At 33.0% G+C, this 18,052-nt stretch overlaps 1 protein-coding gene across 1 annotated transcript; it reads left to right on the top strand.

The window, feature by feature from the left end:
* The first annotated feature begins 13,877 nt into the window (after window positions 1-13,877).
* On the top strand, window positions 13,878-17,629 carry LOC133693109 (LOB domain-containing protein 4-like). Its single transcript, XM_062114230.1, has 2 exons — window positions 13,878-14,271; window positions 17,119-17,629. The coding sequence occupies exons 1-2, from the start codon at window positions 14,095-14,097 to the stop codon at window positions 17,380-17,382; spliced, it is 441 nt and encodes a 146-aa protein (XP_061970214.1). The 5' UTR covers window positions 13,878-14,094; the 3' UTR covers window positions 17,383-17,629.
* The last annotated feature ends 423 nt before the right edge of the window (window positions 17,630-18,052 follow it).

The raw sequence follows: 18,052 nt of genomic DNA on the forward strand, positions 1-18,052 counted from the left end.
GAATACTAAAAAAACTTTCAAACACAAGAATTTAACTTTATAAATTAAATTAAATTCACAGGTAAGTTGTTAAAAATAAATTCATAGCTAGATTCTATAAAGTGAATACAAAAAATTATGTGAGATTAATTATATAGAAAATAATAGGAAATAACTAAATATATAGCAAAAATTTGCATAAGAATGCCTATATGATTTTTTTATCTCTAAGAGAGATATCTTTTCTATTGCTAGTTTGATGTAGAATTTAGTTATATAATGTAAGTAAATCTTTCAAATATATATGATAAATTATATTACTAAATTTTCATTTACTATAAATCAGAATAACTGATTTCTCTTAATCCATTTAGTTTACAATGGTTTTTTTTCTTAATTCCAAATCTACTATTTCACAATTAGAATTTAATTATTCCAAAAACAAAGGAAAAGGGTAGCTGTCTTTTTAAGGATTGGACTGAGAAAAAAAAAAACAGCAGTAAAAAGAAAAGCTTCTTGCTAAGCTGCTGACCACTGGAAGAGACTATCACTGCGACTAAACGGTAAAAAAGGGCAAAGTATAAGAAGGAAGATAAAGGAAACATTTAAAAGCATGAGAACACACAAAGCATGGTAGTGGCGACAGGAAAACATAAAACAGTCGAAAGAACATCAGTAATGAAGATCACAAAAAAGGCAGAAAGATCAGAAGTCTGTAAGGAAAAAAAAAATATAAAACTGTCAACCAATAGTACACATACTAGATACCAATTGGTGCACCCAAAGCACCCAGAAAAGACAAATTGACTAAAGCAGGTAAATAAATCCAACAATTTGGGCTTGTTTGGTTTCCAAGAAAATTGACTAAGGAAAAACTTAACTTTTCCACATTTCCAAGAAAGCGAGAAAAACCCAGAACACATAAAGAGCAAAGAATGACAGGGTAATACTGAGCATTGTTGCGGATCAATTCGAAAGTGGCTGCAAATAAAGTATGACAATTGCATTCTAGACAATCTAAACAAATCAACAAAAAAAAAACCAAAAAACAATTTGGAACAATAGCTTCAAAATCAACGAGAGAAAGTGATTTTTGAAGCGTGCCCAAATGAGACAGGGTAATTGAAGGATGGGAGACGAGATTGATGGAGTAGAAATTATGGGATGCCCATAATGATATTGCTAAGCCGAGTCCACATATCAGATGGATGAGAAATGCTTGTGGAGCTGATATTGATCTAGAGGGATTCTCCTTCTCCTTCTCCTTCTCCTTCTCTTTCTTTTTTGATTGGTCTGCCATTTATGACTATCCGCCAAAATCTATGAAGCCTACACAAAAATTCAATCTGCCATCTTCATTGAGCGAAGCAAACTAGATCTCACAACGAAATAAGATGTATAAACGAGGAAAAACCCAACACACTGACCCGGATGTAGAGTAAAGAAAACAATAAGCACAGACCTCGTGCAACATTTTATTAATAATCATTTTGGAAATTGAGGATTAAACTCCGCTACCTCAGTTCCAAATGAATTCTTGTACAGGATTGCAATTGTTGAACTATTGGATTGCTAGGAAAATTGAAGCCAAGAACAAAAGACAATACCCAGATTCCGTGTACAATTTTTTTTCCCGCGACCTTCTCCTCTCTCGCGTCTTCTCTGAAGCCAATTGAGGAGTGCTACGGTACTCTCTCTATATAGCGAGTACTGTTCAGCCAAGTAGAGAGCAACAATGTTTTGCTCTTAGGCGAACATGAAAAGCACAATGAACGACCAGAAACCTCGTGAGAGAAAGAACAAAGCTTATCATGGAAAAAAACAACGTTAACTTGGCAGAGAAGGTAACATTAAAAGTCATAAAAAAATGGAAGCATAGTTAACGAGTAGATAACAAATGAGTTGGCATAGAAATTATTGGAAGTATGATAGTAGCAGGTTAAAACTATCATAAAACAGACAAAAATAATTTGGAAAGGGTATAGGGCTGAAAATACTAGCAATCTGGTTCGAAATAAGTAGTATAAATCCAAGGCAGAGGAACACCGACTTTCCTTAGTTGGAAAATCTATTGTACCACAGAACATATGCAGAAGCTTCAAGATTTGCGATATGGGAAAAATAGAGGAAAAGAAAAGAAATGATATAAGAAAAAGCTATTCAAGCGGAATGCATTGTTGTATTGATTATGTTCAATATATATATACATGATACATTAGGATTCTCCTATAAATAAGAGACTAATAAGGAATGATAGCTAATTAAATGCAGATTGATACAAAATATTGTAACGTATCTTTTCTAATTATATCAAGATATAGCTTTTATATTTATATCGAAACACTGTCAATATAATTTTCAACACTCCCCCTCAAATTGAAGAGTGAATATCAATAACTCTCAACTTGCACATGAGCTGCTTGATCTTTTTTTTTTCCAAAGCTTTTGTAAACACATCTGCTAATTGTTGTGAAGAAATCACATATCGAGTAACAACTTCACCTCGTAAAATTTTATCCCGAACAAAGTGGCAATCCATTTCAATATGTCGAGTTCTCTCATGAAACACAGGATTTTTTTGCAATGTGTAAAGCAACTTGATTATCACAATGAAGAGTAATAAGATCTGAAACCGGCATATGCAAATCTGTTAATAAATGTCTTAACCAAGTAAGCACACAACATGTACCTGTCATTGCTTTGTATTCAGCTTCCGCACTTGATAAAGAAACTGTCTTTTGCCTCTTGGTTCTCTATGAAATTAAGGAATTTCGAGGAATACACAATACCCAGTGGTGGAACGGTAAGTGATAGGACAACCCGCCCAATCAGAGTCATAAAATAACCTTAAGTGTAATGGGTTATTGGAATGAAGAAGTAAACCTTGACTAGGAGCTGATTTTAAATAGTGAACAACTTGAAGAGTAGCAACCATGTGAGGTTGATGTGGTTCATGCATGAATTGGCTGAGAATGTGAACTGAATATGCGATATCAGGTCTAGTCATGGTTAAGTAAATCAATCGACCAACTAGACGCTAGTATGCACAAGGATTTTTGAGCAATTCTCCTTTATTTGAAAGTCTGTATTTTTCCATAGAAAATTCAACCGGCTTAGCACCCAGGTATCCACTGTCTTTGATAATTTCCAAAGCATATTATCGCTGGGAAATGTAAATGCCTTTCTTGGAACGTGCTATTTCAATGTTGTTTCTGGTTATTAAAATGAGTATGAAGAATTTTAGATCACCAAGGTCTTTGAAATGGAAATGAGTATGAAGAAACTGATTTAAAGCTTTGATGGATTCAATGTTGTTTCCGGTTATTAAAATGTCATCCACATAGATCAATAGGATAATGAGAGATGTACCGTCTTTTTTGATGAACAAGGAATAGTCGGCTTTTGACTGTAAAAAACGAGCAGCAAGAACAACTTCTGTGAACTTAGAAAACCATTGTCGAGAGGCTTGTTTAAGGCCATACAACGACTTGTGAAGGCAACACACAATGTTCTCCCCCTGTCGCCGAAGACCAGGAGGAGGAGACATATAGATTTCTTCCAACAAATCACCATTTAAGAAAGCAATATTGACGTCCAATTGATGTAAAGGTCAGTTTAGACTGGCAGCAACAACAAGGAGGCAGTGAACAATGACCATTTTTGCGGTAGGGGAAAAAGTATTATGATAGTCAATTCCAACAGTCTGTGTAAAACCCCGAGTGAGTGTTTTTCTTCCTTTTCATTTCTCTATGGTTTCAATCTTCTTGGTGAGAGTGTTTCTCTCTCTCAAAACCTCTCTTCCCTGCCAATGTTCTCCCCTTTTCTGTAATATTTCTCTCCGGTTGTTCTCTCCCCTCTGTATTTTTTCACGTTCTCACTTTTTTTCTCTCCTGTTCCTCTGTTTTTTTCCTGCTCCCCTTCATGTTTAGTCCCTCCTCTGGCTTTTATAGCCAGAGGATGCATGCGTTATTGGTAACGGTCGGCGTACATCACGGTGGTGAGGAATATCAGCCATGAGACGTGCCTCCCCTTGATTGCAGCTCTACTGTCTCTACTGCTAACGCCTCCCCTGTTTTTATTGCCAGTCGTTTATTTGAAGTAGACAATGAATAGTTTCAAAGAAATAGCGCCATTTTCAATTTCAAATGGATATTTTTGATTTGGTCCTTGGATGTTTTTACAATTTTGTAATCAAGCCCCCAGATAAATTGTAATTAGATCCCTTGATTTTAGCGTCTTTTTCGATTTGGTTCTTGGTTTCGAATTGTTTCAATCAAGTCCCTAATTGGCCATCAAACTTCATCAAACTTCAATAATTATGCAATTAAGCCCCTGATTTGACAAAATCAACTCTTCAAAATTATAATTGGACCCCAAAACTTTAATTTCTTCTAATAAAAGCCTAATTGACTTAAAAATCATTTTTTCTTGCAATCAAACCCTCTATAAATTCAATTAAACCTTAGATAAAATTTAATTTAGTCTATAAACATATGATTTTGGACTTTTCTTCCTTAAATTGAATTTTTCTTGTTAACAAGGCTCTCACCAGTTAAAAATATACTGTCAAATTTCAATTCTTGTATTTTTGAACCTCCTCAACCAATTTCTAACCATTTTATGGGAGTTCCAACATCATTTTCCCACTCCTATTATTTTTTGGATTCCTTCCGAATATATTAAATTTTTTTATATGTATTTTTTTGTATTTTTTCATTTTTTGTGTGGGAACCTAAAAATAGGTAACAACACCATATTTATCCCTTTTTTTATTTACTTGAGTCTCAAGTTGATCCTTTTTATTTTCATCTATATAGATCCCTAGTTGACCCATTTTTATATGGATCTTAAGTTTATCCCTTTTAGATCCCAAGATGATCTCATTTGCATGGATCCCAAGTTTATCTAGATCTCAAGTTGATCATTTCATAAATCCCAAGATGATGCTTTCATAGATCCCAAGTTGATCAAGATTACAGGTTGATCCTTTTTTATATAAATCTTATTCTAGTCCTTTTAATATGGATCTAGAGTTGATCCTTTTATTTACATAGATTCTGAGTTAATCCTTATAGTCATATGGATCCCAAGTTGATCCTGTTTCAGAAGGATATCAAGTTGATCCTTTTTACTTAGATCCCTAGTTGATCTCATTAATTTGCATGGATCCCAAGATGATCCTTTTGCTCGCATGGATACCAAATTGATTTCTTTATTCATTATATTAATCCCAAGTTTTATCCTTTCATTTATGTTTTTTGGTAGTTCTTATCTTTGTTTTTGCACCATAAATCTTGTAAAGAGAGGGAAAATGTCATCACTCATTTTTTACCTCTGTTTTCTACATATTTTTTTAAAAAACAATTGGAAAAAATACGAAACTATCAAAATTCTTATAAATTATGTTTTTAACCGTATTGAGATTATTTTTGTTTTTTCAATCTTAAGACTTTTTTTTACCTAAGCAAATACAAACAAAACATAGTCTCCTAAGGCTTTTTCACTTCATATACCTTTTCTAAATTAAGCATCAAATTGCCCTCAATCCATCTACGAGACTTTCTTTATTTAGCAGACCTCTAGACAACATTCATTCAAGGAACTTTCCTTTTTCAGCCTAGTTAGAAGCTTCATCCTTCACAAAGGTTTTTAAATCTCATCACATATCATATTAATCTTGTTGGTTACCACTTTTACCTTAGGCTTCATTTCCATTACCTGATATTTATGAAAATTTATTATATTTGTTTGAATTATAATTTATATTTTTTTCTTCTCAGATATATTTGTTGAATAATTAAACATGTTACACTATAATTGATGTATTATATTTATACATATTGTTTAAAAAAAGTGTATTAATTTAATAATATAATATATAACAAATAGTGTTTTGATAAAATGTAACTGTATATATAACTTAAAATAATATATCGGTCAATAATAATTTTTTATGCGTATATAAGAATATGTTTTATTATAATATAAAATAAGAAACAAAATGTTGAAATATTGATGGGGTATCCAAACTTTTTGTATCAATATAAAAAAAATCCTTCGTAGTGTACAATTATACTTAGTGTTTTCTTAAAATAGTATGTCATAAAAAAAGTTTTGGAAAATCAGAACAATCCCAAGATTTCTTGGAGAAATAATATAATTTAATAGGTTGTGGTTTTAAAAATAACATAACCAGTAAATTGTGTTGTTAAGAATAATACAACAATTTTAAAAAAAATATCTAGATTACATTGTTGAAAATAACACAACATATATAAATTCTTTAATAACCCTCTAGTTATATATATATATATATATATATATATATATATATATATATATATATATATATATATATAAAAAGATGATTGCAACAATTTTTGTTTTATAATTTTTTGATCTAAAAAAAATATACAAGTTGAGTTGTTTTTAACAATACAAATAATATTGGGTTTTCTGAAATACATAAGCATATCGGAAATGATAATTAATTTTTTTCGAGAGTCTCAAAAATTTTGTTAGAAAATTTAGAATCGTTTAGGGTTTGAAAAAAATTATCTGAAGATAGATCCTTTTTCTAAGGTTTCATCAATTTTTTAAAAGTTAGGTTATCGCAAATCATAAATCCTTCAAGTATCTGATATCTAACAATAATTCATATGAACTACCAGTGAGAAATCTCTTAAACTTCTTTTTAAGATACAAGGATTGCTATGCATTTACGTGCTAGCTTTCTCTTTTCTATTTTTAGGTGTTTCTCTATCATATGTTCTATAACTTACGTAATTGTACTCTACACAAAAATATGAGGCATAACATTTTATTTATAAAAAAAACCTCATAACCCTATAAATAATAAAATATTAATTTGTCATTTGAATAATATCATATATATTATTTCAAGATAATTTTTAGAAATTTATTTAATCAAGTCCCTACTTGATTTTTCTAGGTCTAGAATTGTAATTCCATATATTAATTATATTCTAATCCTTAATTTATAAAACTTATTTATAATCGAGTCACACTTCATTAATTATTCCACTTTAGTTTATGACCAATGGTTCTTAATGTGTGTGACCTATTAGATCCCTAAAAAGTTGGCCCAAATATATATCATAATCCTAAATAAACTAGGATTAAATAAATTAAATAATTTAATTTATTATCAATTCAACAATTGATTGATCTTTATTTGAAGATCAAGTGCACTGTCTAGCAGTATGTCAAGATCCTCTAAATATTAAAAAAGTCAATACGTGGTTTGATTTAACCTTTTAGTGAGCAGTTTATCAATGTGATTATTATCCTTTTATCAAGAATATATAGATTTAGATATTATAGCATGGAGTGTGTTTGCTTTATTAAATCATATATGTTCTCAACACCATAGTCATTGATCATTTGAATAATATTTAATTTTTCTTTTTAAATTTCATTTTACCTTGCGTAAAGATTTCATAATCAATATTATTCAAGAACATGCATAACATCTCATTGCATGGCTTCAATGACTCTAATCGGGTTGCAATATTGATGATTGAAAATCTACACACTTATGTTATTTATCTTAATCGTAACTTTATCTTTTAGAAGAAATAATTGTTCAATCTTGTACCAAGACTAAATATAAGTTTATTGCTAGTATTGTTGTTGAGTTATGATGACAATCTTTTTTATTGTCTAAACTTAGTTATCCAACATCTTCTCATTCGGTCTATGATGTGATAATTTTATAGAAACTTATCTTATAGCTAATTTGATTTTTCATTCATACATAAAACATGTTAAAATTGAATTTCATTTTGTTCAAGATATAGTTTCAAAAACAAATTTATTACCACTGATCATCATATTACAAATGTTCTTACTAAATCATTGACCTATACTTGTTTTGTTTTCTTTTTTCTATCCAAGTTGACTTTTTGCTTCCTTCTATAATCAACATGTGATGGCGTATTAAAGCACAATACTAATTAAGAGGTACATAAAACTTTTTAACAATACAAGATGATATATTTTTTTATGTTTTGTATTTTTCTTGTTCTAGGTTTCAGATATTCTTTTCTTGTTTTATATTTTTCTTTGTTTTTGTTAGCGTGAGCTGTATAGGTTAGGAATTAATGTTAGCTTGAGCTGTAGAATCCAATTTAGGAATTATATTTCAGTATTCCATAATTGTATATATCCCAGTATATATGGGATTAATGTTACTTACCTAGACAGTAATATTAGGAAGGGTTTCTTTATAAGAGAACTACTCTGTAACGTTTTAAAACATAAGGAAAAAAGGTGAATGTACAGGGCGGTTGCTCTCTAATTTATCATGGTATCAGAGCAAAGTTCCATTCTTTGTTTCTTGAAGATCTGACAAACAGCCTAAGGAAAATAAAGCATGTACACACCAATCGACGTGATTGAATAAGGACAGCTGAATACATCAACAACTCTTGACAATATCACGACGAGAATGGCTCAAAATGTAACCCAAAACCAGACCCAGACCCCATCAGTAATCTATGATACTGTTGTTGTACCGATTGGTATAAAACTTGATGGTACCAACTATGCTTTATGGTCCCAAATTGTGGAGATGTATATCTCAGGAAAAGACAAGTTGGGATACATAAATGATGACCTTCCACAACCATAACCGAATGATCCCCACTTTAGGAGATAGAGAATAGAAAACTCTATTATGAAGGGATGACTAATTAACTCAATAGAGCCGTCTCTCATAGGCAACTTTATCCGATTTTGCATGACCAAACAGGTATGGGACTTGATCGCCACTACTTATTTTGATGGATCCGATACTTCTCAGGTGTATGATTTGAAGCGACGAGTAACACAAATGAAACAATCAAGAGAGTCCATTGAAACATACTACAATTGCCTCTAAGGCTTATGGAGGGAAATTGATTTCCGTAAACCAAATCCTATGGAATGTGCTGTTGATATACAAAAGTATAATGCTCTGCTTCAAGAGGATCGAGTGTATACTTTTTTGGATGGACTAGATGATAGGCTGGACAATATACGTAGTGATGTACTCCAATTGAAACCTTTCCCAACGGTTGAACATGCTTATGCCTATGTTCAAAGGGAAGCTATTAAACAGACGGTTATGCTCACCAATAGTGGAAATTCTACTGCTGCAGCAATGGTTTCTAGAGGAGGGAAAGCCTATTTACCACGACAGCAGGCACTCCAAATAACCAGATCAGGGACGTCTTCATCAGGAGGGCGTAACACTTATCACCTAGCAAAGACTAAAGGACAGGTAGAAAGTGAAAGTGGTGGTTGTTCTCATTGTGGAAACATGAAGCATACATGTGACACTTGCTTTAAATTGCATAGCTATCCAAAATGGTGAAATGAATTAAAAACACGGAAGTAGAGAGCTGTTACTGGGGACACAGGACAAGCATCTTTGACAGATACTAAGCCACAATTATCGTTAGCTCCACTTGTAGAATTCGAAGACAATGTCATAATTCTGTCTAAGGATCAAAGTAATACAGGATCTAAAACCGACTAGATAGTGGACTCTAGTTCAACGGATCACATGACTTTTTGTTTAGGAGATCAAGGCGAACTGGTATAACCAATGTCAATGGGGTTGTCTACCCTACCGCAGGGGCTGGAACAGTGCACATATCACCCTTCATATCATTAACCAATACTTTATTAATTCTCTTTCAAATAAATTGTTATCTGTGATCCAAGTTACCGAAGACCTAAACTATGTAGCACTAATGTATCCAAAATTTTACCTTTTTTAGGATATTCTCACGGAGGAGATCATTAGGCGTGGTACTAAGAAAGAGGGGTTATACTACATGAATGAATTCAATCTTGGCAGAGTCAACACCGTGAGTCGATCATTACTGGTAAAAAAAAAAACCAAATTTGGCTATGGCATTATCGATTGGGACATCCATCTTTTAGCTATATGAAGTATTTACTTCCGAAATTGTTTTTGAATTTGAATTATTCAGACTTTATATATGAAACTTGCATCCTTGCCAAGAGTCATCGTGTATCCTTTCTGATTAGCTTGAATAAAAATGATACTCCTTTCGCCTTGGTTCATTCTGATGTTTGGGGACCGTCTCCCATTACCATTGTCTCTGACATATGTTGGTTTGTTACCTTCATGGATGATTGTACTAGGATGACATGACTCTATTTACTGAAGCGTAAAGTGAAGTTTTTGATGTGTTTTGTATGTTTCATGTTATGGTTCATAATTAATTTTCAGCAAAAATCCGGATTCTTCAATCGGATAATGGAGGAGAATATGTGAATAATAATTTTTCAGCATTTTTCCACAGGAACGGTATTCTTTATGAATTATCCTATAATCCGACTCCACAACAAGATGGAGTGGCAAAACAGAAAAACTGACATATTCTAGAAACTGCACGGGCATTATTATTTGGAGCATAAGTGCCTAGTAGACATTGGGATGACAGTGTTACCATTACTGTCTATTTCCTGAATTAAATGCCTTCAAAAGCCTTGGACTTCAAGACTCCACTACAGGCTTTGTCACGACATGTTACTCTATCATCTATATTTTTACTTCCATCGCGCATGTTCGGCTGCGTGACATTTGTTCATATATATAAACATCAACGAACAAAACTTGAACCATGGGTTGTTCGCTATATGTTTCTGGGGTATGGCTCGAATAAGAAGGGATTCCGCTGCTATGATCCTAAAACCAAACGCCTCTATACTACAATGGATGTTACTTTTCTAGAGTCTGAATATTTTTACTCATCCATGACATCAACTTCTCCTCTCCAGGGGGAGATGTGGGATGAAGAGAAAACGTGGTGGAACACTGAAGCTGCTAAGAATATGGCCACGGTTCCAACTGAAGCTACTGAGAATATGGCCACGGTTCCAATTCCAGCTAAGAATATAGCCATGGTTCCAAACATGGTAGCTGAAGATGGTACAGAGACAGAGAGCATTAACAACAATAAGATAATAGATAAGGAGGACCAACAAACTGCACCCGACAAAATGAGTAAATCCCCCTCTCTTGAAGTACCGACAATGAAACTCATTTACATGAGGATATTCCTGAGGTAATTTCTTCTACACCATCCACTAGTAATATTTTGGATTCTTCCGTTAGTTATCACTTACCTTTCAAGTAGAACAGATGCAAGCCTCTAACCCAGTACTCACCAGATATTGCAGGAAAAAAACTAAAGTACCTCGTCTCCAATTATGTATCCACACAAAGACTACATATGCTTCTCAAAGCCTTTGCATACAATTTGTCCTCCTATCATATCCCTTATGGAATTCATAAAGCATTAGCAGATCCCAAATGGTCCCAAGCAATCCAAGAAGAAATGGCAGCCCTAGAAAAGAACAGAACATGAGACATTGTCACATTACCACAAAGGAAGAAAATTGTTGGGTGTAAGTGGGTATTCTCCAAAAAATATAAAGCAGATGGATCCATTGAGTGACACAAGGCAAGATTGGTAGCGAAGGGGTACACACAGACTTACGGGATAGATTATCAGGAGACATTTTCTCTAGTGGCAAAATTGAACATAGTCAGAGTTTTGTTATCCTTGGCTGCAAATTTAGATTGGTCACTACACCAATTTGACGTGAAAAATGCCTTCCTTCATAGAGGCCTTGAGGAGGAAGTGTATATGGATATCCTACCAGGATATATTTCAACCACACCTGGAACTATCTGCAGATTACAATGGGCTTTATATAGATTAAAGCAGTCACCACGCACATGGTTTGGTTGATTTAGCATGGCTATGAGAAAGTATGGTTTTCAATAGAGCAACTCATATCATACCCTCTTCCTGAAGAAGCAACGAGGAAAGGTAACTGTCCTGATAATTTATGTAGATGATATGATCATTACAGGAGATGATGAAGAAGAAATTAAAAGATTGCAAGTGCAACTATCTACCGAATTTGAAATGAAGAACTTAGGGGACTTAAGTACTTCTTAGGGATTGAAGTGGCTAGATCAAGGCAGGTCATTTTTCTCTCACAAAGAAAGTATGTTTTGGACCTACTAACTGAAGTAGGAATGTTTAACTGCAAACCGGCAGACACTCCAACAGTTCAGAATCAAAAACTTGGAGTGTACCCTGATCAGGAACCAGCTGATAAAGAGAGGTATCAACGATTGACGGGTAAACTGATTTACTTATCTCATATTCGTCAAGATATTTCTTACACTGTCAGCCTAGTTAGCCAATTCATGCATTGTCCTAGCAAGGATCACATGGATGCAATTGGTCGAATACTTCAATACCTAAAATCCGCTCCAAGAAAAGGACTCATGTTCTCCAAGAATGGTCATTTAGATATTAAAGGTTACATGAATGCTTATTGGGCAGGAAATTTGTTTGATAGAAAATCTACATTTGGCTACTTCATTTTCGTTGGTGGTAACTTGGTTACATGGAGGAGTAAAAAACAGAAAGTAGTAGCTTTGTCGAGCACTGAGGCTATGTTCATAGGAATGGCTAAGGGCCTTTGCGAACTTCTTATTAGAAGATTACTCTCTGAAATTGGTTTCACTCCTAAGTTAGGAATGAACCTGTACTATGATAATAAAGCTGCAATTGCAATTTCTCAAAGTCCAATTCAGTATGACTAGACAAAGCATATCGAGATAGACCGACATTTCCTTAAACAAAATCTTGAAGAAGGAGTGATTTGCTTTCCTTTTGTTAGATCAGAAGACCAACTTACTGATATGCTCACAAAGGCTGTTTCAAACAAAAACTTTCATGACTCACTTAACAAGTTGGGCATCGAAGATATCATTGCGCCAACTTTAGGGGGAGTGTTAGTGTGAGCTGTATAAGTTAGGAATTAATGTTAGCGTGAGCTGCAGAATTCAATATAAAAATTATGTTTCAGTATTCCATAATTGTATATATCCCGATATATGTGGGATTAATGTTACTTACCTAGATAGTAATATTAGGAAGGGTTTCTTTATAAGAGAACTACTCTGAAATGTTTTAAAACATAAGGAAAACAGGAATATACAGGGCGGTTGCTCTCTGATTTATTAGTTTTTACTAGGGTTAGTACATGTATATACATTTACAATCTATTAGAAAGAATCTAATACAAAAACTCATAACAAAATGGTGGAATATTTTTTGTCGAGTTCTCCTTTCTCTTCTTTCTTTTTCCTTAATATAATAGGATATAACATCAAACTAATTAAAAGCATAAGAGATTTAGTTATATATATGATCGTCTCAGGGGCAGAACCAGGGGGAGGCGGGCAGGGGCCCGGGCCCCTGCAAAATATTTTAAATTTTTAAATTTTTGTTTTTAAATATAGGAAAAGCAGTTGACAGATTAAATGTCTACTGCAGGCTTAGAACGAGGCCTTCAACTGCTTATATTTTTGGCTTTTTTTATTATATAATTCCAGCTCCGCTCCTGGTCACGGCCCCCCCTAATTATTTGTTCTTGCTCCGCCCCTAGATCGTCTATTCTTATATGTAAATACCTTATTTTTCATCTTCTCCGAGCTAATTGATTTCTCTTACGCCCATATCATATCTTAACAGACTCCAATTTCTAACTCAAAAATTAAGGATGAAAAGGATTGCCCTCAAAACTTTTCCGTACACAAGAAAATTATTACAGCTTGATAAAGTTTACTAAAGACATGGAAATAGATGAAAGAAAAAGTAGGACAAGATATCGTCTTGAAGTGGACCTAAGGATCTCATTAATAAGGATGTTTTGTCCAACAAAATCTAGTGACTCCTTTGGTGGGACCCTTCTAAGATTTACTTGTGCATTTTCATCTCTATATAACACCTACCAGCTCTACCTTCAAGCCTCCCTCTTCTCTCTATCTTTCGTTTCTTTCTTGTAAATTATTTGTTTCCTGTAGTTTTTTTTTTCTCCCAGCTTCTGCTTCTACTTTTCTGTTTTGAAGTATTCTTAATTTCCCAACTTACGCTCTTATTTTGATTTTGTTTATCTTTTAGCCAAGATTTTTTATTTTTTCGATAATATATAAAACTTAAGCTGTCAGAATCATATTAGACTGTCAACTTTTGTTTGTACCCCTTGAAAAGAATGAAGGAGAGTGGTCGAAAACATGGTGCACTTTCGCCATGCGCAGCATGCAAGCTTCTAAGAAGAAGATGTGCTCAAGACTGTGTGTTTGCTCCTTATTTTCCAGCTGATGAGCCTCAGAAGTTTGCCAGTGTGCACAAGGTCTTTGGGGCTAGCAATGTCAACAAAATGTTACAGGTTCAAATCCTTGCACCTGATCTCTCTCTGTATGTGTATTCATCTATTTATATACTATTCAGACTGTTTTAGAAAGTTTTCTTCATCTTTTTCCCTTCTAAATTCTTTTGCAACGGGTAGCAGCATCAGGATTTTGGAAAACAAAATTGTTCTTCGGTACATTGGATGGTCAAGCATGCGAAGGGGATGGAGTTACAGAATCTAGTGAAAATTAGGGAGAAAAAAAATATATAAAAACCATGTTTAGAGTATGGCATTTCTAGTGTTAAAAAAAAATCAGAATTTTGTCTTCTCAAAGTCTGAAATTTTCAAAATACTCCATAAGCTTATTAAATTTTTATGAAGGCCCCATCTATAAAAATCTTGTCCCCGTTTTTCAAAATCAGGATGTGTCCCTGATCGAATATTGATTGGAAGAGTTTAATATACAGAGAAAATATTCAGCAATACTATATATAAAAACAAATTATGAGTAGGCAAGCAAGCAATCAATACAGAAAACTTATGATTTTTTTTTACCATGGACGACTTTGTCCTCGTGTTTAGAGGCTTGCCATGCTTTCTCCTGTTTTTTTTTTTTTTTGCTAAACATTTTCTGTATATAAAATTATTTTGTAAACATTAGAGGTTTACAATATATAATTATTTTGTTCACCATAGTAAAGGATAATTTCAGAGACATACATGTACACAAGTGTATTGATTTAGGAAAAAGCATTCAAAAAGTGAGAATGTCATCTTCTCCTGATGTTTTTGACCTTTAGTTCGGTTGTAGTGGTAGTTGATCGGTTGAATAGACCCCACAATAAGGAGGAACTGACTTTCACATTCTATTCCAACGTTGGGAACTGTTTTCCCATTTGATTCCTTAATTAGTACATGAAATAAGAGAATAAATTAAGGATCACATACAATTTAGCTTTACTTACTTGTTGATTATATAGAGGATAAAGCGGGCGTAGTTATGCCTGATTTTATTAAAGTGAAGTGCTTAACCTTAACTTTTCGGACAAGTCGGGATAAGCTTTTGTTTTTCGGAATATGAAAAAGAAAATGTTGTTTCATCTATCTATGCTTTGTGCTTTAAGGAAATAAAAGAAAGTTGCGTTGATAGAGAGATGACAAGTCAGTCCAGAAGAGAGGTTGTTCCATCTAAGCAAATGAATTTGACCCTTTTTTACAGGAAGAGTAATTTTATATATATATATATATATATATATATATATATATATATATATATATATATATATATATATATAAATCATGACATCACTATGGCATGAATGCATGTATATTATTTACAGTAAACTACAACTTAGTCCTTCTACTCTTAAGAAACTATCAAGTTAGAATCTCTGGTTAAAAAAAAAAAAAAAGATTCTTATGTCTTAGTACTCATGTATTATTAAGACGTTGAGCTCTCACTTCAGATTTAACTGCAAAGAATTGATTGATCTGTTAATAAGTGGAGGGTCAAATCTAATTCACAATCAAGTGATTAACGAGCAATTTTCGAGACTTAAGCAACCAATAATTAAGAACTAAGTTAGTATAATTTAATCTTCTTCTTTCTTACCAAATTTGAGTGGAAAATGGATTAGAATTTTATCAGCTATCACATATTAAAATAAAAGGCAGTATAATCCAAGAAACTACAATAATATTATTTCAAGAACTTCTTCACGTTGAATATAGAGTGTGGGTTTGTAACGTTGTTGAAGATGTTTTTTAAATACGTTTTTCAATTAAAATTATATTATTTTTATTTTTATTTTTAACTTAAAATATCTAAAATATATCAACTTAATATTATTTTAAATGAAAATAATTAAATCACACTAACAAATACAAAAATAGTATGGACAATAATGATTTGGAAAGATTCACGCATGGAATAATGTCAAACATATCATACGCCCCGGCCCAGCACGCTAGCACGAAAGATCATTACATTGAATGCATCGAAGAAAAATAATACCCATATTTAATTAGGTTAAAATATGTTTCAAGCCTTTTTCTTGATGTTTACTCCATTTATTTGATGACCTATTATGCCAAGGTTCATTGCACAAACCGAATTATACAGATGTCATGAATAATTTATATAATAGGTTTTATCAAAAGTCTATTTTCCCTATAAGAAAAGAAGTTTTGCATATACTCTTAGGTGCTTTTTTGACCAATTAAGTAGAATTTGTTTTACTTTTAGATTAGGACGTCATTGTCTTTACAAACTACTACTACTACTATAGCTTGGAGTAGATGTTGAAAATTAAGGCATATTCTTTGCCCCATTTACCGCAGCTTTTTCACTTGAATTATAGGCAACACAGTGTTAATTAGAAGTCCGATCCTCTTTCTTAATTAATTCCTAGCATTGTAATTAATTTTGAAGGGGAATTGGTTTTATTTGATACAAGAAAATTTATATGCATCGATATCAAATAAATCTAAATTAAACCACCAAAACATCTACTTGGAAGCCATCTTCATGTTTTCTTTTTGGTTCATTTTTTCAACTTTTCTATTTCTTTAATGGTGAATATAAATTTAGGTTGCTTAGTATGATGGTGCCGTGCGACCTTTTTCATGATTTAATCTTTGGCATTCATTTATTATCTTTGCAAAATATTTTGCTTCATAAGCTGAAACATGTTTTCTTAAGCAGAAACATGTTCTTATAAGGGATGATAAGAACCCTAAATCTTGGGTGACACACAATGCTAGGAAGACCTTCAGCCTTATGATGGTCACTAGAATTTTAGTAGAAACATAGGCTTAGTAATTTCAGCTATCCAAAAAGCTGCAAATTAATGGATTAGGCTTATAATGTGCAAAAATTTGCAGGAATTACCCGAGCACCAACGAAGAGATGCGGTAAGTTCCATGGTTTATGAAGCAAATGCAAGGGTTCGTGACCCAGTTTATGGTTGTGTAGGAGCCATATCATCTTTGCAGCAACAAATTAATTCTTTACAAACCCAATTAGCGGTTGCACAAGCTGAGGTAGTGCACATGAGAATGCGGGAGTTCACTTCTTCCTCTAATACAGGAGCCATGGACATGGCGGTTAATCAGGACAATATGGGGGAGTCTTTGTGGTCATGCTAGCTTTTATCTAGCATGCCTGCCTTATCTTTATTCCTACATACTTATTGACTAGCATGAGCTTGCTTGCTTTATTGTCTGCCTTTATCATAGTCTTTTTTTTTTTTTCTTTACATCTTGATAGCACATCTCCACCTGACCAACGGACGTTGGTGATAATGTTCATTATCCATATTGTAAATATTTCCAGACATATAATCATGAATCACCATATATGTTAGTACTAGTGTAGTTCAATCTTTTTACAGGACTTACTTATGTTCTTTTAACTCTCTACTAACTAGGAGATTATTGAGGAATTGATGGTGTTTGGGAATGTTACAAGTGGGACAATGCCATGAATCCGTTGTGATTGAAATTTGAGTTTACAAAAGACTTTGTGGCTACAAGATTAAATTAATTGTAATTTAATCCCTATAATTTACAAAACTGATTAAGTAGTCTCTGTAATGTATAAATTAATTAATAGTCTTCTAATCAGCATTGGTCACGGTCAGCCTCAGTTTTTATTTCAAAAATACCTTATTTCTTAAAGCGTGCCTACTTCTATTCTCCTTAAATAATAATAATAATAATAATAATAATAATAATAATAATAATAATAAATGTAAGAACAACACGGAATTAACAAAAAGGAGTAAGTTATAATTACCTTCCAATATTTCCTTTCAAT

Source organism: Populus nigra, chromosome 5 (assembly GCF_951802175.1).
Source record: "Populus nigra chromosome 5, ddPopNigr1.1, whole genome shotgun sequence".
NCBI classification, from domain to species: domain Eukaryota; kingdom Viridiplantae; phylum Streptophyta; class Magnoliopsida; order Malpighiales; family Salicaceae; genus Populus; species Populus nigra.

Coding starts and splice junctions, on each gene's coding strand:
- LOC133693109 (XM_062114230.1), top strand. CDS start 14,095: ATGAAGGAGAGTGGTCGAAAACATGGTGCACTTTCGCCATGCGCAGCA. Junction 14,272..17,118: donor ATGTCAACAAAATGTTACAG/GTTCAAATCCTT, acceptor AAAAATTTGCAG/GAATTACCCGAGCACCAACG.